General features: G+C 37.9%; 1 protein-coding gene across 11 annotated transcripts in view; it reads left to right on the top strand.

Annotated features, from left to right (window-relative positions):
- Positions 1-20,513, top strand: part of DLGAP1 (DLG associated protein 1) — an 858,481-nt gene that overhangs the window by 572,926 nt on the left and 265,042 nt on the right. Inside the window, exon 1 of one of the 11 annotated variants that reach the window (XM_017658267.3) lies at positions 8,630-8,772. The exons of the other annotated variants lie outside the window; for them this stretch is intronic. Coding sequence (XP_017513756.3) covers positions 8,722-8,772 — 51 coding nt within the window. The 5' untranslated portion in view covers positions 8,630-8,721. Of the gene's footprint in view, positions 1-8,629; positions 8,773-20,513 lie in introns of those variants that run through there. 11 annotated transcript variants of the gene reach the window in all.

Here is a 20,513-nt window from a genome sequence, read left to right on the forward strand (position 1 = left end):
AGTGCCACAAATGCCTCAAGATGCATCCAATCATTTATTCAGCAGAAATTCCTGGAATCACACGAGGTGGGCCAATGGATATGCAAAATGTTGAGGATTTTTGCACATATTACCAAATGAATTCTAGGAAAGTTTCTGAATTTCCATTCTTGACCTCCTTTTTAGAAGATTCTTGTCTATGGTGAATACAAATCCTTCTCTCTTTAACTTGGATATTGAGCTATGTGAAAGAAATCTAATTACTCTTCCCTATTGCCATTATTCAAGTGTTTATTAAAAACTATAATTTGCTCCTAAGTCCTCATTGTCCATCTTCAGAACACCTAGTTCCTTCAGCAATTCTCTAAAAACAGGACTGTAAGCACTTTCACTGTAAGTACTATATCTAGTTCCAAGAAAACAACATCCCTCTACTTACAGTGTAACTGTGTGAATAATATTTCAGATGAATTTGGACTTCACAGCATCCATCAAAAATCTTTAGATTTGAACACCCTACTTCTATCGATGTACTAGCTTGTCTGGCAGCCATGCCAACCTATCTCACAGATAAAATTTTTGAGCCGTTTTTTCATGTGAAATCATGTTGCCATGTTTCTCCCAACCTGTACAATGCATTTGGGCAGTTTAACATGATGTAGAATGTATTTGTCTTTATTAAATGTCATCTTATAGATATGAATGTCTTTCTAGCCCAGGGCCACCCCTTATTGTTGTGAGGTATGTATGCTACCTAACATTAGTAAACACCATTTATGTTAGTATTATTTATTTATTACTATAGTTTTTCAGCAAATGGCAGTGAATCCTAAGGAAGGGACAGCCTGTCTTAATTCACCCACCTAAAAGTGCCATTTAGATGGCCAAAAAGAATGCTTTCTCTGTCAAAATTGGAGAACAGTAAATCTGGAATTCAATATTTTAAATGTTTTCCAAGATGTATTATATTGTAAATCTCATACTAGTGTCTAATATATCATCATCAAAGTTGATGATAAAAAAAATGTTCAGAATAGGGCCAGAAAGAAGGTCTTAGGTAGACCACTAGAGACCATGCTGTACTTTTTTATGAAATGATTCGTATACCATGTAGGGAAAGGCATTCAACCAATTATGAACCTCCTATCCAGTCCACATTTCTTTATTTTTGTTTAAAAGTATATTACTTTATTACAGCTATTACAGGAGAGGTTCATAAAGTTTGTATATATTTATTGGGGAAATTTTGTAAAATACATAAGAAAATTAAAAAGCAAACAAATCACCCAGAAATGATCACTGTGAACATGGTATTATTGATGTTATTTGAAAATACTGATAACATTGATAAATATGTGAACAGAAAAAGAAAAAAAGAAAAAGTCTAATATAGAAATAGACTATTTGTACTTATACATCATACACAGATAATTTCTTAGAAAAATTAATTCTTCAAAACCCAGTGAAAACAAAAACCTCAAATACATCCACAATTTAAGCAATAGACACAGTAGTTTGGAATTTACTAAAAAAAAAAGACCACACCCAAATAGATTTAAGAAACCTGTAAGGAAAAGATAATCTTTGTCATACAAAAACTCTTCTAGAGATCTGAACAAAAGAAAAGATGCCTGTATCATTTTAGGATTTAGTATAATCTTAAACAGACAAGGGCAGTTTGAAAAAGGGAAATTTCAATGCAGCATTTTTCATGAACTTGATGCAAAAATCCTTAATAAATATTTCAATGAAATTAAATAATTATAAATAATGTAAAATAACATGACCAGATGGGATTTATTTGGCAATGAAAAGAAGACTTAACATTAGAAATGATATTCACATAATTCACAGCATTAGGAGATTAAAGAAAACACATATGACTATCTCAATATATGCAGAAAAAGGCACTTTGTAATATTAAACAGACATTAATGATTTAACAAAAACTTGTAACAAATTAGGAATAGAAAAAAATTCTTAAAGTATATTTACATATGTATAACTGACAGGAACGTCATGCAGTGATGAATCAAAAGGTATTTCTTTTAAATTATGGACAATGAACCTCTTCTAAAATGTATTAAACTAGGTTTTGACCAGCCATAGCTTTTTTTTAATTGAAATATAATTGGTATATTAGTTTCAGTTTTACAACATAATGATTTGCTAATTGTATTTATTGCTAAATGATCATAATGAGTCTAGATAACATCTATCACTGTACATAGTTAAAATTTTTTTCTTATAATGAGAAATTTTAAGTTCTACTCTCAGAAACTTACAAAAATGTGAAACAGTATTATTGACTACTGGCACCAGGAAGTACATTACCTTCCCATGACTTAGTTATCTTACATCTAGAAGTTTGTACCCTTTCACCATCTTCCTCCATTTCACCCATCCCCCAACCCCTGCCTCTGTCAACCACAAGTCTGTTCTCTGTTTCTGTGAGCTCAGTTTTTTTGTTGTTTTGTTGTTTCATTTTCTTAAAGATTTCACACTTAAGAGAGATCATGTAATATTTGTCTTTCTATGTCTGACTTATTTCACTTAGCCTTAATGCCTTCAAAATCCATTCATGTTTCTTTATCCATTCACCTATCAGTAGACACTTAGGTCATTTCTTTATCTTATACACTGTAAACAGTGCTGCTATGAACATAGGGGTCAGTTGGCCAACGGTTCTTGGATGACATTTTTCTGTTGAAGTCCTGTCTGTCTATAGCTTGTCCTCTAGTATTTTCCCCTAGAAAGGCTCCTTTGAGCAATATAACCAAAATTCTGGCATGTTCAGAACTGCCTGATTACTTGAGTCTTTATACTTAAATGAGAATTTGATGTCAGAAGAAAACCCTTGGCTACTGCTTCCTTGACTTGATATCATAGAGGTTGCTCCATTATGTGCTGAGGTTAAATGTTTCTGTAGTTGTCTGATGTCAACCTAATTTTCCTTAATCTGATCTTATCTTTTTGCTTGCCAGAAGTTTCTTTCCAAAAGTTTTCTAAGATAAATCTTTGACCATTCTGGATGACTTTTCACTGATAAAATGGAGAGTCTATTCATTAGATAGATTCCAGGCTTTTTTAATTTCAGAAAAGCTTTCTTGAATTGTATTTTAAGATAATCATCCTACTGCATTGCTTTGCCTTCTATGGAATTATAGCTGTGCACATGATAGATATATTTCCTTGTTTCTCCAATCCTTCTTTTTCTTTTTTTATCTCCATAATAATTTTTTGCCTTTTTTTCATTTTTTATCTTTTATTCCCCTTCATTTACCTCCGTTTCGTTCAATTCTGCCAGTTCCTGTTTCACATCCTCCGGCCGTCTGTCAATCTGCAACCTTCTGCTATCTTCTTCCTTCTTCCCTGAGTCCTTCCTCTCCTGCTTTGTGTCTCCTTCATAGCTGTCCTTGCTTTGTTAATGATTGTTTTGAATTTGGGTTATGCTTTTAATCTTCTTTATGGCAACATATTCTTCCAGTGCATTTACATTATTTACAAGAAATTTGTGGCTGCTCTTTTTCATATTCCTTAGAGTAGTTGCATGTGTATTCTTTTTATGTGTCACCTATTTGAATGAGTTGCATTTTCCCAGAGCATCAGAAGGTTCCTTTGGAGGGAATGTGTGCTCATGAACCAAGGGCATCCTTTGCTGTTGCTACAATTATAAACTGTTTCTTTACGATATGACACATCCCTGTAGTCACACATCCTCAGACTCTCAAGCCAAACCTAGCTCTTTCTCCCTCAGTTATTTCATGGATGACCTCACAGGCTGCCTGTCACATGAGAACACAAATGATACAGTCATTTTTAGAAAGAATATTTTTGGTCGTTAGTGAAATTTTCCCATTCACCCTCTGTCACCTACCTTATCCCAGCCTTTCCCACAGTGCCTTCCTCTTGGATTGAGGTCCTCATTTAGGGGGAGTATATATGTCACAGAGCTTTCTGTCCTCTGCTACATTTAGGTGCCCTTCATACTTCTCATTTACCTACTACATGAGTATGACTTGCCTTCTTGGCTTTCTGTCTGACTCTGACTTTGGAGTTTAGGATTTTCTGTTGGTTTTGCTGCAAATGTGATTTGCAAGTATTTCTCTTCATGTTGTTGTATTGTTGTTTGTGTTGTTTGGAACAAATTCCAGGAGGGAAGTGAGAAAATTCAGTTCCCAAGTAAACCACTCCTGTTCACATTTAAGAATATTTTCCTCCTGGTTTCTTTCTGTAAAGATGACTTTGAATGAGGAAGCTCAGGGCATGTGTTTACCTATCAACCAAGTTAATCTTCTAAAATAAAAATAAAAACAAAACATAGTTGGCTTAACATACTACGATTCCCCATAAACACAGGCTGCTTCTCTTAGTATTCAGAGACCTGCCATTTAACAGCCTGTTCTTGGACAATGCTGCATTGTAAATTCAAGCCCATGAAGCTGTTTTCTTTTGGATGATTCAAAAGACATGTCCTTCTTCATCTTTTGCTGCCATATTTTCTTTAACAATCTTTCAGATTAGGACCCCACAGCAATTCTGGGATCCTAACAAAAGCTCTTTGTATACACAAAGATGTAATTAAAACTTAAGCTTATTGTTCCTTAGGTGCACCCTTTATTTAAAAAGGAAAATCCTTTATTAGGAAAATTAAATGATGAATCCAATGAATCTTAAGATATTTTAGATCAACATCCTGGATGCTAATTTTCTAAGCAAAATGTATGTATTTGACCAATAGCGGGTCTTCATGCAGTAGTGACATCGAAGCCATGTTGACCAGGGAAAGATAGAAAATGGTCAGACTTTATAAACAAGAAGACTAATCCTGACACCTGACAAAGATCACAGGCTTTAAATTATTTTGCTAGTAGCTATTATACTATCACTACCCTCTCACCATAGCCTGCCAATTTAGGAGCTCTTTCATTTATTCATTCCCCAAATATTTAAGTGCCTACTCTTCCCAGGCCTTGTGTTAGATGCAAAGGACAGTGGTAACCAGAAACAGACATGATTCCTATTCCCATGCTCCTTATTGTCATTGAGGAGGTAAACATTGCTCAGATCAATCACATAAATATATGTCAATTTATTATCATGCTAAGCACTACTACTGAGTTGTGGTGGGAGCTCTTCCTTGTCTGTAGTCAGGACTGTCCCTTACTGCACTGGGAAGACCTGTTGCTGAATTCAGCTTCTCACAGGACTTGCGGCCCTAGGGGATGAGCAACCGTATTTCTTAGCACTGCCTTAAACATCTTGCACTCAACTAAGATCAGACTGCTGTGTCACTGAGCCCAGAATGCCTATTTCCTGCCTTCCCTCCATACAATGCATCTCTCATACTTGTCCTATCGGAAGAGTGGCCAGTGGGGACACAGGGTCCCTCCATAGTGAGTTTAACTCACTGGAGACTCAACCTAAGCGAGCTTCTTCAAAGATACCAAGAGCATGGTATACCTAGAGAGTGTGATGCTATAATAGCCTATTGACTTCAGGGGTTCAGAGAAGCAGGCCCTAGGAAGTAATTGTTGGGATTAGGTCTGAAGGAAGATCCAGTGTAAATTAGAAAATGAGCCCAGGGAACCATGCAAAGGCAGGAAGAAACAAAAAGGTCAGAAATAAACTAGCATGTTTAGGTCACCAAGGCAGTGCATGATGACCCCAGGAAGATACACAGGACTGTTTAACTCAGGGCCCTGAAGGTTATGTTTAAATTTTGAATCTTTATATTTTGTGTTTGTGTGTGTAGGAGGGTAGGAGTGGGGAAAGCCAGTATCTGCTTGGCCTTCTGAAAACATCCCTTTAGACTGAGTGAGAGACAAGGAAAGGGGAAGAAGGAGAACCAGTTGGAAGGCAAGTATTGTATCCCAGGTGGAGGGAAATGAGGACAAGACTAGGATACTGACAGTGATACTGAAACAAGTAAACAGGTTCCAGAGATTCCAGGTCTACAGAACATACTGATGTGGAGGGAGAGGCAAGTGTCCACAGGCACCTGTGTTCCTGACTCACATAGAAGGTGGAGTCCCCATGCACTGAAGTAGGGAGTTCTGGAAGGACAGAGGAGGAGTAGGCCTGGGAGGGGGAAGAGAAAGTGGGTTTTGTTTTGCAGGTGCTGTGTAGGAAGTGCTTTGCGGGGTCTAAGGGAAATTGGCAAGTGCCTGGAGTTCATGTGGGAGATCTGGAATGGAAATATCAATGTATGAGTTACCTGCCTGTAAAAGGTTTTCCTGGACTTCAAACTTCTCTTCACCATGTTTCTTCTTCTACCCTTAACAATTTGAAGATCATTTTCTTTGACAGAAAAAGTGGCAGAGGTTGAGGGTTGTATGTTTTGTCCTCCTGCCTTCTCCGCCCTCCTCCCTTCATCATCATCTGCTCATGTCACACCATCTGGACCAAGCCTTGGGGTTGTCCTTTGTTCTTCTATTTGTTCCAATTCATATCTTTCTAAAAAGCCCTTTTTAAGACTGTCCTTAGCTTTTCGGAATTCACACACTTCATTTTATTCTGGACTTGAGTGCTTTGGGTGCAGTTCTTGCAGATAATCACTTACCTGTATTCTTCCTTGATTGTGGGCCCATCTCTGATGTTTGAAAAATGTTCCTTTAATTAGAACACAACAAAACCCTCCTTGTACAATTTCTTTTGGTTTCTTTCGGGGCTTTCTTCTTTTACTCTCATCTGTATCACCTAACATTCTACCATCAGAATTAAGGTTCATGAGCCTACTTTTCCTCTTGAATCATCTGCCCTTTCACATCATCTAATCAAAAACAAGTCTCCCCTTCTCCTTCTTTCTTCTCGTTCCCTTCCTCTTTTTCCTCTTGCTCTCATTCTCTCTGATTTTGGGGAGATTTTCCTCACTGAAAATTAGCCACAATTAAACACCAGTACAAATGCTTCTTTAGGTAGATCTACAGCTCATGTGTCCCCAAGGGTTCCCCATGTTTGGGGCTATACCTCCTCTTTCCCAACCTCTCCCTATGTTCCTTAACCAGAATTTATTATATATAACTATTTTTATAATTACAAACATTGCATGACTATGTTTCTTTGGCAAATTAGTGACTGTATTAACATCTTTATTGAGATATAAATTTGCAAAACATAAAAGTCTCCCATTTAAGTATACAACTTAATGGTTTTAGTATATTCACAGAGCTATGCAAACATCACCACCATCTAAGATAAGAACCTTTCATCACTCCAGTAAGAAACCTGTGCCCATTAGCATTCCCTTGCCAGTACTCCCATCCCAAGACCTGAGCAACTGCTCATCTACATTCTGTCTCCATAGATTCTAACTACTCTGGATGTTTCATATAAATGGAATCATATGATATGTAGTCTTTTTTGACTGGCGTATTTCAGTCAGCATGATGTTTTCAAGTTTCACTCATGTTATAGCATGCATCAAGATTCATTTATTTTTAATGCCAAATAATATTCTGTTGTATGGACATACTACATTTTTTTTAGTCCCTTCATCAACTGACGGAAATTAGTGTTGTTCCCACTTTTCAGCTCTTGTGAATATTGGTGCTCAAAGTATCTGTGTACACATTTTTGTGTGGACATGTGTTTTCATTTCTCCTGGATATATATAGGAGTAGAATCGCTGAATCATCTGGTAACTCTGTGTTTAACATTTTGGGGCAAATCAATCATTTAATTCTTGCTTTTTCTTTATCATTTCTTGTTAGAGGGAGCCACGTTCTTTATTAATTCAGGAGAGGAGAGCTTTGGGGTCTGATTTTGCAAGGTGACAAAGGCAAGAAAAGTTTAAAAGTCTTTAAGCTAAAATTGCTTTTCTCAGCCATGTTGTTCTTGTCTGTTAATCTTGGACTCATCTTACTGTTCTGATTGCACAGTTTACTTGGTAAAGCTGGATTTCAATAAATGTTGCCTACTTAAATTCTACACACTGAATACCTGGGAGAGAACACTGCAGCATCCATTTCCTACTTGGACATGAAATGCACGCTTTAATGAGATAAGATTTTTCTGGGATATTTTCAATGGAAGTCATTTTTAAAGAAAGGAAAAGTGTTTGTCTAAAATATATTGAATTAATTTGAAGAGAATTAATGAATTACTAAAGGATATAGACTTTTTTTTTCTACAAGAAATGATATCCGGAGGATAGCTATCAACTACTATTTTACTCCTGGAGCCCTAAAATCTACCACCTGAATTTGTATCCAATGTGTGTGTGTGTCTGCATAGTTACCTTCAAAATTGTAAAATGCATTCTGCCTTTCCATCACCAGTCAGAAAACCAGGTATTCTTTTTTTGCAAAATTGCAGAGATCACTCCACAAAGTGGATTTCTCCTTGACAAAATATACATTATCTATTATATATGCTACAGAATGAATCAATAGCTGAAGAATCCACTGAAATAACAAAAGATAGCAATGCAGTTTTTCTAGGACTGTGAGCATGCAGGACACCCTCACTGCAACTGCTATACAAAATTGCATGAGCTTTAAAAATCTGCACCAGGTATTCACTTATGTGTTCTTCTTCAGTGGTAAGATTTTATCTCATTAAGCATTTTCATATGAATGGAAATGTAAAGTTGCAAGTCGAGAGTTGTGAGCCCTGGCTAACCACTCCCCATCTCCCAAGTTCTGTGTTTACTGCCTTACTCACCCACTTTGCATCAGCAAATCATGGAGAGAAGCTAAATGCTCTCGGCTGCACTATACCAAATCAAAGCTGAGATGAATAATGAACTTAATTTTCCATAAAGACATTCTTTTTGGCATTTCAGCTAATAAGGTAAGCTGATGGCAATTCTGACTATGGAAAAAAATAAGTCTCTGTGTGTTTGATTTCTGTGCTAATCCATAATTTTTCTTTTAGCATGCTAGAGTTAATTTCATGTTTCTGTGAATTTGGGGTGAGCAGTTTTATAAGGGGTACCTCAGCACCTTTTCCTTTGATGAGGTTGCTTATGGTACTAGAGGGTCAAAGGGAGAAATACAGCTTTTTATAAGAATGGCATCTATATAATAATGCTTTGATCATGTATAGTGCGAAGTGAATTTATGTGCAGAGTATTTAGAAGCAGTATAGACAATTATTTAAGCACTACTTATTGAATATATTTAGCATGCTATATTGTAAATTAATGTTCAATGTGCTCTGGAAGAAGCAGAATACATACAGCATGTTGGTTTCTGAGTCATTTCATTTCTAAGAACATGTTATTCTAGGGAAGGTAGTAATTTCCAACTGCTAAAATTATCCCACGGCTTTAGTTTAGGTAGGTTTTATTTTGGAAGACTGTGTTTTAAAATAGAAGCATACCTATTGTCTATCATTCAGAAAAATAAATAAATAAAATAAAATAAAATAGAAGCATACCGGTAATGTGAACTTTCATTACCTCTTGATTTACCGTGGCCACAGTGTTTTCAGTTCATGTGGAAAATGTCCTTGTGTGTCTACCGAAGCTCATGGAATGAAAAACCATCAGATCTCTCGGAGACTTTCATTGCTACCTTGGCTACTGTATCTCAAACACAAGAAATGATGAAACAATTACTAGGTTGACTTTGCTTTTTGTGATGTAGATTTTCAGTGTTTTAACACAACAATTTTCATTTCAGTCAGCATGTAGCACAAATACTTGAAACTAACCAAAGCTTAGCAAGATGGGGATGAAATTATAATCTTTTCTATAAGAATAGCAAAAATGAAAAGTATAATTAAGATTTATGTTTTCTGGGCTCAATGCCGTGTCACCTGAAAATCAGAGACTCTATTCTCTCAAAGTAGGTGACCTCAAAAGATATTTCAGAAGGTCTATTCAGAACACACATTTAGCAAAGTATGTGGGAAATTTTGGAGAAATGGAAAGAAAACATTTCTCCTATTCGTACTGTCTAATCTTCTCAGTCTGTTTTTATCCCTGGAAAATGAACTGTGGGCACCAGATATTTTTATTTCATTGAAATCTTTAAATACCAGACTTTTATTAAAAAAGGAGAAACTTTTATCGATCCCCTTAAATTGTACACAAGGCCTGTTTTTCCTGGATATATAAACAGGGTGCTAAGGTTGAACACAAATATTTAGCTACCACTAATGACTTAAGTCCACTTACACATCACCCATTTCTACGTACAAATTTTAGGCATTTCTCTTGAGGAGCCTTTAACTGAATAAACCTTTTGAGAAGTAGGAGTGTGGCATTTTAGTCTATTACAGTTCATTTTTAAGAACACCAAGACAGACATAAGTTATCTGTTCATACTTAAAGATTTCAAACTATGTTCAATTTTCATGGCTATTCTCTGTTTGCAGAACTCTGTTGGGAGCTCAGATAGGGTGGATTGCTTTGGGTTTGTAAGATGTTCATTTCCTCTTCCTCTTTCCCCCTGTCCGCCTCATTCCTCATCACTCCAGACCATCCTTGCCTGCACATGTACTTTTTATTCCTTTAATTCTGATATTTTTCCCATTTCCCTTCCCCCACCGGAATCACTTGTCCAGAACCTGTGTATTGCGCTGCATCCACTGAAAGAAACAAACTGGAAAACTATCTTTTTTAACCACCAAATTGCTGTCTTCTATTTCCTGTCATTTGTACTAAGGAAATTTTCATACCAGCATGACTTTCTATCCACTCTTGCTACCTAAAACCAATGTGATGCTGCCAATGTATAAGGCTGTTTGACCAGCATCCTTTCCATGATTCTTTTTTTCAACTCACTCATGCTTCAAGATGAGATGCAAAGTTGTTCATCTTTCAGGCATCCTTATTGATGCTAAATGCAAGGCATCACTCATGCATTAACTGCATTCATTAGTGGAGAAAATCTAGAGAAAGCACCACAGCCTCCTTCCTTTCACAAACACACGCACACATTTAGCAAAGACCACAAAGCAGCCAGCAGCTGAGGACAGTGGTAACCAAGACAGCAGCATGCCACAGATGGCTCACCATCATAAGAAGTTCTTGGCACCATGGCCAGGAGTCCTGAGCAGAAGGCAGGAAACAGATTTGTTCCCAAATGCATGTGAAGCCCTTTCTTGGGGACAATCAGAATTAAGTGGAGGCTGAGCAAAGATGAGAGAAGACTAAAATGTCACTAGACTTGATGGTTACTGTCTGTGTTACCTCATTTACACTCACTGGCTGGAGGATCCAAGGAGATCTGTGGTATAAAAACAAAGGCATTACTCAAAACCTATCATCTCTAACTTGGCTCAGTGTCATCCCCGCAAGCCTCCTCCTTACCTGTGTTTTCTACCCCTATAAATAGCACCACTGTCTACCTATTTCTTTCAACCCAAAAAACACATAGGAAAACCTTAATCTTTCCCTCTATCTCACCCTCACATCTCCAAGGTAGACTCGTCAAAGTTGGTTGAATGAATGAATGAATGAATGAGTGGAAAGATCACCAAGTCTTACATATTTTATTTCTGTCCACTTCCCTCCACTCCCTCTGCCACTGTCCTAGTTAAGTCTCCATAGATTATTATCAATACTTCCTAAGTGGTCTTCCTGCTTCTACTTTGCCCTTAATCCTGTCCATTCTGTATATTATATCCCAAATGACCTTTCTAAAATACAAATACAATCACTAAGAATTCTGCTCATAAATCCTTCTTACCCTCCTTACCCCCTGGAAGAAGTCAAAACTCCTACAGGGCATGGCATCGGCAGAGCTGGGACCTTGTCCTTCATAGTCTCGTTTCTTCACACCCACTCTGCCTACTCTGCATTCCAGCCATAGTGATCTACTTGTAACTTTCTCATAGGTGCCATGTTCTCCTGCCCAGGGCCTTTGCATGAGCAGCTTCCTCTTTTGTCTCTCCTGTCCAAGCACCCCAAACTCCCCTCATCCCTACTTACCCTCTTTTCGACCATCTAGTCTCGTCTGAGATGGCACTTCCTCTTAGAAACCTTCTCGGACTGGCCAAGTTGAGTCCCCCGCCCAGTAATTCTCAGAGCACCCATGATTTCCTTCTCATGCTTCTATTTTATGTAGGGATGCCTGTTCCACTAGTCTATCGGTTCCATGCAGGGAGATATTCAGGCTCTTATTCATAGTTATAGCCATGCACAAGCACAAAGTAAATTTCATCTGGATGCATGAATAGCACTTGGACTCCTTAACCAGCTTGGTTGCTTTTTGTTTTGATGAGGTGGCAGACACTGAATGCAGTGACTCTTTAGTTACTCATTCCTGCAAAGCTCTGTTCTAAAGCAGTTCACATAAACTCCAATCTTCTTCTTATTATTCCCATTTTATAAATGACACAACTTGGCTCAAGTTGCCAGAGTGACACAGTTTAAGGAACAGGCTCCTTGTCTGTTTGGCTCCAGGGGCCAGCTCTTCCTATTCTCTGCGTGGCCCACTGTCTCCTTAGAATGACAAAATTTTAATCTTAAAAATTAATAGTGAATCACAGAAAAATCCTTGACTTTTCACTGCCTGCTTATTCATTTGCTTTCTGACCTCCAGTAGTCTGCTCTGAATGAATTTTTCCCTATTGTCAATCCAAAAGTACCTTTCTGTGTGCTCGATTTTTTATTCTCAGGCTTGTGTCTTCAGTCTCTGTCTACAGGAGTTTTCTGCCTTTCTCGCTCTCTGCAGTGAGTAGCTGGGCTTCATATTTCTGTTTCTTTTCCATTGTCCCTTTCAACACAGGGTTTTTTCCTGCTCCTGCTTTATGATTATTCTTTACAAAGCCCTCTGCCTGAGCTCAGTTCGCCCCTCGTGTTCATCTGCCACAGCACAATGTCACACCTCTCACGGGCCACTTGTCTTCCACTGGGGAAGCAAATCGCTGCTTGTGCCACCCAACCGCTTAATGAGCAGTGCCATCCATGGAGGAAATATCTAGAAGTATCGCCAGAGAAGGGACATATACAATTTCTGGGAAATGATCCATTTTGTGTTGACTGTGATCATCTTTAGGGTCCTTGGGAACCACGCCAGCAGGCGGATGCACACAGTCAGAGGAGGTGAGAGGAGGTGATGACCGCACTGTGTGAGGGCAAGGCTTTCAAATTGGACAGACCCCACTTTGAGTCATCTTTCTACCGTTTCTCTTATCTCTGTGGCCTTGAGCAGCTCAGTTAACCTCTCTGTGCCTCAGCTTCCTCACCTGTGAATCAGAGATAATAGTGGTACCTAGCTCGTAAAATGCTGGCAGATGCAGAGTCAGTACTTGGCCATGATGATAGTGTGGGTGACCATGGTGCAGTGAAAACTGGCTCTGGGTATGGCTAAGACCTGACCCCAGGAAGTAGTGAGTGTCACCTGGCATACGTGACATGGTGACATTGCCCTTGTGAGTGAGTTGAGGATCTGGGGCTGGGAAGGTTATCCTGGGTTATCTGGGTGGGCCCTCAATGCTGTCCCAAGGGTCCTTTTAGGAGGGAGGGAAAGGGAGACCTGACCACAGAAGAGCACCATGTAGCCACGGATGCAGGAGTGGATCTGAAGATGCTGCATAGATTGTTTTGAAGGTAGAGGGAAGGGCCTTGGGCCAGTAAAGAAAGGAATGCAGCTCTAGAGGGTGGAGGAACAAGGGAATGGGTTCCTTCCCTGGCGCTTCCAGGGGAGTCCAGCCCTCCTGGTTTCAGCTCAGTGAGCCCGCTGGGGCCTTCTGGCCTCCAGAACTGTAAGAGAGCACATGTGAGTTGTTCTAAGCCACTAGGTTTGTGATAATTTGATACAGCAGCCTTAGGAAACCAACACAGTCATGATTTGGGGGAAATGAAAGATGACTCCAAATGAGTAAGAAAGGAGGTACTACAAAGGCCCTCTCGTATTAACTGTGTGCCTGGATACACAGCTGGAGGTAAGGCAGTGCCGCATTAGAGGAAGTCCAGGAGAAGGGGGAAGGCAGAAGGCGTGTGTGAGGCCTTGTGGAGCAGGGAGGTGATGACTGGTGCTGAGGGCAGGCTGTAGCCGTGGAGGGTGGCTGAGCAGATCTGAGATGCCCTGTGCCAGAAAGAGTAAGTAGTTCAGAAGAAAGGCTGGTTTGGGGGATTTCTCTGGGCAACCAGTCCTGTCAAGAAAGAGAGGAAATGTGCAATTAGAAAAAGGGATCAGAAGGAGCAACGTTCCGTTGTTCCCGGGGTCACATTTCTGAGAGGGAAGCACAATCCGAGGAAAGGAATCTGAAAAGACCTGCTGTGCTTTAAACCAGGTCAAGACTATGAGCAGGAGACTGAGTGCCCTGAACTGCATCTGTTTCTAGCAGTATACCCACAAGGGTGAAGTTTGCTGTGTTTGAATTCTGCATGGATTGTACGTGATTTGATACCTCCTCCAGCACGCACTGTGCCTTTTCATTTGGCTGTCTCTCCACATACACTATTCCCTCTTCTGTGACATCCTCTTCTCCTCCCTGGGACCAGCTGGCAACGTCTTGCCCATCATTCAAGTATGACCACCTTGAACCAGCTCCCATGCTAATTGCACCAACTACTATGTATTTTCCAGGAATTTCCACACTTCACTGTAACCACACTTAACACTGGTTGCTCTTTCCCCTCTACTAATTCCATCTCTCCGTCCAATAGACCTGAAGGTAAACACCAGGCTACTGATACTGGCATCTTCCTCTGCCGCAGTGCCTGGCATGGAGGAAGCACTAGTAAATGTGAATGGTTGCTAGGAGAGCAGATCTTAAATGTTCTCACCATGCACACATACCACACATACCATATGATATTTAAGTGATGTGAAAAAGCATTAGCTAAAGCTATGGTAGCAGTTATTTTGCAATATATAGTGTATCCAAACAATATGTTGTACACCTTAGACTTACACAATGTTATATATCAGTTGTATCTCAATAAAGCTAGAAACAGCAAAAAAAAAATATGAGAGGGCTTCAAGAACAGAAAGTAAATGTGAAAGAACGGATGGATGAATTGATTCATTAGTTGTATCCTGTGGGCAGAGTTTTTATGGGATAAAGAAAATAATAAACAGTGAATCCTAGAGTCAGTGCCTAAAGAAAATAAACCCTTTCACCCTATTCTCTCAAAAGTAAGAAATTATAAAAGGAAATAATGACAGAAGTGTTTTTCTCATCTATTGCATGGTTCAAACTGTACAGAATGCTATAGGGTTAAAAAAAACCAGCTTTGCAGCCTCCCCCTCCTACATCCTCAAGAAAACCACCACTGTTATCATTTTAACATTTTCCTTCTGATCTTTTATGCATATATTCAAACTCAAAAACTGCAACTCAACATCTGAGCTAGAATTTAAGAACAAGTTGTTTTGCTTCCAAATCTAATTTGCCATCTCTTTTATGTCATGATTTTTTTTTTTACCAAGACAGTCTAAAAAAGGAGAATAAGAAAATACCATGTTAAATGCACACTATTTTATTTTCAAATATAACAAATCCACAGGTTGGTTTTGAACCTGTTGTATTTCACATTTGAGGGAAAAATTGTCTACTATCCATGATATTTCTCTTCAAAAATATACGTATGTTCTGCTCAGTATATGCTGCTATTACTTATGGATGCTATTATTATCTTTTTATTACAAAAATAAATAATAAGAGCAGTAGTAAAACATGTCTTGTTCACATCTGGAGTAAAATTATGCAAATCAAATACATCACTAAAAAATCATCAAGTGATTAAATATCTAAAGCATTGACCCACAACAAGCAAGCAACTCAAAAGGCCCATTTAATATGTCCAAGTCTCAGGAACAAATTATAAACTACTTTATCCTCATTCTCCACCCATCTGAAGTTTAGAATTTATTAAGTTTAGAATTACAAAGTTAACCTCCTGGCTCTAAGATCCACTCATTATCGTGAACAGAAGAAGTTGCGGCTCACTACCAAGCAGGATAATTGTGGGGAAATGAAATCCTACACTTGCCTCACACATCAAACAAACAATTTGAACACTTCTGTGTGTGTAAGACACAGCGCCAGGCATCACAGGCGATACAACTACCTGTGCTCGCCCATGTCCAGAGTTCTCTTTCATGCCTAGTGTGCTTTACAGCTGCTGAGAATTCTCAGGCCCATTTGTTCATAAACCCCACAATGGAATAGTTCTTCACAACTGAAAGACCCGAATCATCATGATTGTTATAAATTCCTGAAAAACAGCTGATGAGCTGCTAAAATAAAAGAGAACTAGCATTTATCATTTCCTCATCTCAAGTAGGCAAGTTATATTTTGACTAGCTTTTGTTGCACAAAAATTAGGTTCTTTGCTTGTGAGAGCAGAGTAATTTCGGTAGGCTAACCCACCAGGAAAACTCAGATCTTTTACCCCCACACTGTAGCTTTCTTACCCCCAGTGGTTGGCTATTATTTCTTCTTCTATCTCTCTCTCCTCCTCATTGTTTTAATTTTATGGCTCCATCTCAAACTACATTATTTTTAAATCACTAAGAAATTAGATGTCATAAACTAGAAATGTTAAAAAAAAATTGTCTCTTTTCCAAACTACCCTGGAGTCCGGAGAGAGGAACAGGTGCTTAGTACTTGCATTTATCACTATGCATGGCTTTGATAATTGGGGGTTATTTTGCTTTTTAAAATGAAATTATAAATTATATTTATGTTTTTAAAAACTTGGTATTTTTGAAAGTTTTGTTTTTGAAGAGATACATTGGTATCAAGTACAAATTAATAATATCCATTGCTTGCCAAAATTAATGCATTCACACCTGAGTTGAAAATCACATACAAATAGTGTTGAAAGTCCTGTAAGGGAGTATGCTTAAATACCACCTTATATCTAAGTGTTTCGTTTTTATGGAAGAGAAATAAACACTCTGTTATTGAAGAGGGAGAGCTAATTCATGGTAGTGGAGGTTTAAACATAGAAGAAAAAGAAGAAAGAAAATAACATATTTTCAGATCCCAAAATCCCATTACATCATGACACCCAAATTGGAAAGAAAATGGAAAACACATCTTGAAAGCCTAGTCCACATACTTGGCCCCCACTCACAAAAATCCCTGTGCCATTTTATTAACACACTTTTTCACATGTAGCAGTTGGATCTAATGAGAGGCTAAATCTTGCCTTTGTGTTAGAAATTGATTTGTTTTTTTCCCCCATTCTGAGTTCTCCTGCAGCCAGCCCTAGGGCCTCGGAGCCTGCTTCATTGTTCATCATTAGTATTTATCACTTTTACAGAATTCCACGGGGTGCTCAGAGCTATACCGTGCTATTCAAAAGGAAACACAAAATCCTTGCTTTTGGGGGGGACCACTAAAAGCAATCACAGAATCTAAGAAAAGGAAAATACAGTAGTGATGAAACAATGTGTCTGGTAGGAGGGCCACTTAGGCTGCTCCTGAGAGGTAGATTCAAGGGGAGATGGAAGAATGTGTGGCTGAGAATTCTTTCTCCCTCTTAACCTGAGCACCCACTGGGATGACTTCAGGTCAGCGGGCCACCTCGGAGCAGGAGCAGGTGGCAGTCCCGAAATGGAACAAGCCAGGTATTCAAGTCACATAACAGAAGGGGCAAAAGTGCAATTCCTCCTCAGCGGGCAAATGCCATTCATCTGCAGTCTGTGCGACCGCCTTCAGGGTCAGAAGAACGTTTGACAAGAAAGAGAATCTAATCACATTACCTTTTATGACTACTCAGAGAAAACTTCTATGAAAACTGAGGATAAACATGTTGAATAGTGATGACATATACCCATGCCCTCACACAGACCTGATTTCCTCTTTCATATTACCCAGTAAATGCAATTTCATCTTAAAGTGTATTATTTTAATAAAGAAAATCAGTAGGATTCTAAGATAGGTGTATTTTTCTGGGTGGGAAAGTGATACATTTGGTTTCATTTCCTCCTGGTGTTGTAATCCTTTGCCATCAGCAATGCTACCAAGATTGGAACACTGATTTTAATATTTCATACTTAAATTGACTATAGTTCTCCTGTATATCCACTCAGTGTAGAACTTTGGGTGACAGTATATTTTCAACTCAAGCTATTTTAATTCTTATTCCAGACTCTGGAATTGTATGACAGCAGGTTTAAGACTAATATTAACCAATTCTTATTTTTGGCAGATTGGTATAAACATTATTAAACAGGTCTGTAAAGTCAGGTAAAATATACTCAAAATCATCTTTATATTCATTTTCTAACCACAGTGCCTGCTACATAGCAGTCACTCAATAAATAGCTCATGGAGGAAAGTACAGACTTAGAAGGATGAAAGAAGAGAAAAATTTTCATATAGATTTGTAACAGTCTTTCCAACCATGTTTACATTTTCATTAAATTAATTACAATCATCAAAAAGTAAAACTCAGGAGAGATTCCCCTTAGTCAGTTTAGAATTACATAGTTAACAGCCTGGCTCTAAAATTTATTCATCATTGTGATGGTGATTGGTTCCAAAAGAGCTCTAGTTCTGTGTTAGAAAGGAGAATAATTTATATGAAGCCCTCATAACATAAAACTTTCCTTTCTTATGTAATATAATGGTAAACGTGGCATTAGAGTTCTGCTTCTTTCTCCAAAGGATAATTTTTTTAAAAGCACCCACAAATGTCATCCCATCTATTTTTAAGCAGAGTGATGCTGGATAAACAGCTGAACCGTCTAAACCCAATGAGGAAATTCAAAATTTAAATAAGCTATTTTATCTCATTGAAAATAAGTGGTGCAGACTGACACAGAACATATGGGGTTTTGCATAGTTATATGTAAATTTTCTTAACTTTGAGCATAAAATTCTAGCCCAAGCCAAAAAATAGGAAAGCAAAATACATTCTTTTATAATGATTCTTTAAAGATTGTAATTTTTTATTCTTCTACCCAACTTTCATCAATTCCCAGCTGAAATCCATTCCTTAGGTTTTCTTTGCAAGTGATGGAATATTATCTGAAGGCTGAAATAATGTAAAGACAACACAAATTCTAAGAAACAGACCTAAACTGATTATAAATTTGCAGTCTTTCTTTTTTTTTTTTTAAAGAAAGTACGTTTGGGGTTTTTCCACAGAATTCATATTTAAATAAAAGTTATATGTGTTAATCCTGAAAAAAATATATACCAACAGTATAGAATATTAGAGTTAGAAATGAAAGCCCCTGCTTCCCATTCTCCCCACTCCTACTTCCTAAAGATCACCACTATTATCATTTTAACATTTTCCTTCTGATCTTTTATGCTATATTCAAATGCAAAAAAAAATGTATGTATATATGTGTGTATATACACATACATATATATATCATACATATATAGACATCTTTGTCTTATTTTTTAAACTGATGTCATACTGTAAATACCATTCAGCACTTGGCCCTTCTTCTTTATAGTACATATATATAGGTGTTCTTTCCATATCAGTACATGTAGATCTACCTCATTCTTTTCAAGAGCTATGAAATGCTTTATATGGGAGTGTTCATTCATTTAGCAAATGTTTAATGCTCATCTACCATGTGCCAGACACTCTTCCAAATACTCATAATACAGATTTGGACAAAACAAAGTCCCTGCCTTCGTGAAGACCGCAATCTACTGTATTTTGACATTACCTCTTGAGGAACTAGCATATTTACAGTATACATCAAACAACCTTTTTCCCTATCCCACTTTCAGCCTTTACAAACAAAGCCATAATGAATCACATAGTAAATAAATCCTCATACCAATTTATTAGTTGGATAAGTTGCAGATACTATTTTTATATATTATCTTTTAGTCATTGCTTTCTTTATATCAAGTTTTTTAGAAATGGATTGTGAATTTTCCACTGTTAATGAATGAGATAGAACTTTTACACTGAGGTATTCTGTCTTTTGTAAAGCTGCATCCTCAAATACCTTAATAAAGGTATTAAAGTTTTGTCTGAGTTGAATCATCCTGGATTAACCTATGATAATGCTCCTAACGGGAATCAGGTCGGACGCCCCTGCTTCACCCTACTTTTATGGATCATATGGGCATTGTGGATATCTCATGACATCCAAAGGCCTCCTGGACACAATCTTTATGTCTCCTTTTGCTTTCTGTGTAACATAAAAACAAAAACAAAGGAAATATGTTTTGTTAATCAAAACAAAACAAATAAATATATTTCTCCATTTAGAGGAAATTCAAGAAAATTATGCCTTCTAAAAAACTGTGCCAAAAATATATTATTTCTTATGTGATCCTCATTCAAAAAGCCATCCCTAAAAAAACCCAGATTCGAAAAATCATTTATGAATTTCTATTACCTCTATGAGCTATATATTTATTACAAATGAAATCAAGTAATAAATGTATTACAAATGAAATCTAGGAGCACCGTGAACAGAAGAAAATAAATCTGAGTTGCTGGATGGGTGAGTGTACAAGGGAAAAAACAGCCTTACCCCTCTGTCCCAGTAATTGGAGGGGAGGGCATGAGATGCCACCCCTTCCCACCTCCTCCTAGCCCTCCAAGCCTTTCTCCCCATCCCAAGAAAGTATTGTCTCTGTTTCAGATTTCTTTCAGTGGGATCTGGGACTCTTGACTGGTTTGTTAGAAAATAGGCCAC

This window comes from Manis javanica, chromosome 9 (genome assembly GCF_040802235.1).
Source record: "Manis javanica isolate MJ-LG chromosome 9, MJ_LKY, whole genome shotgun sequence".
NCBI lineage: Eukaryota > Metazoa > Chordata > Mammalia > Pholidota > Manidae > Manis > Manis javanica.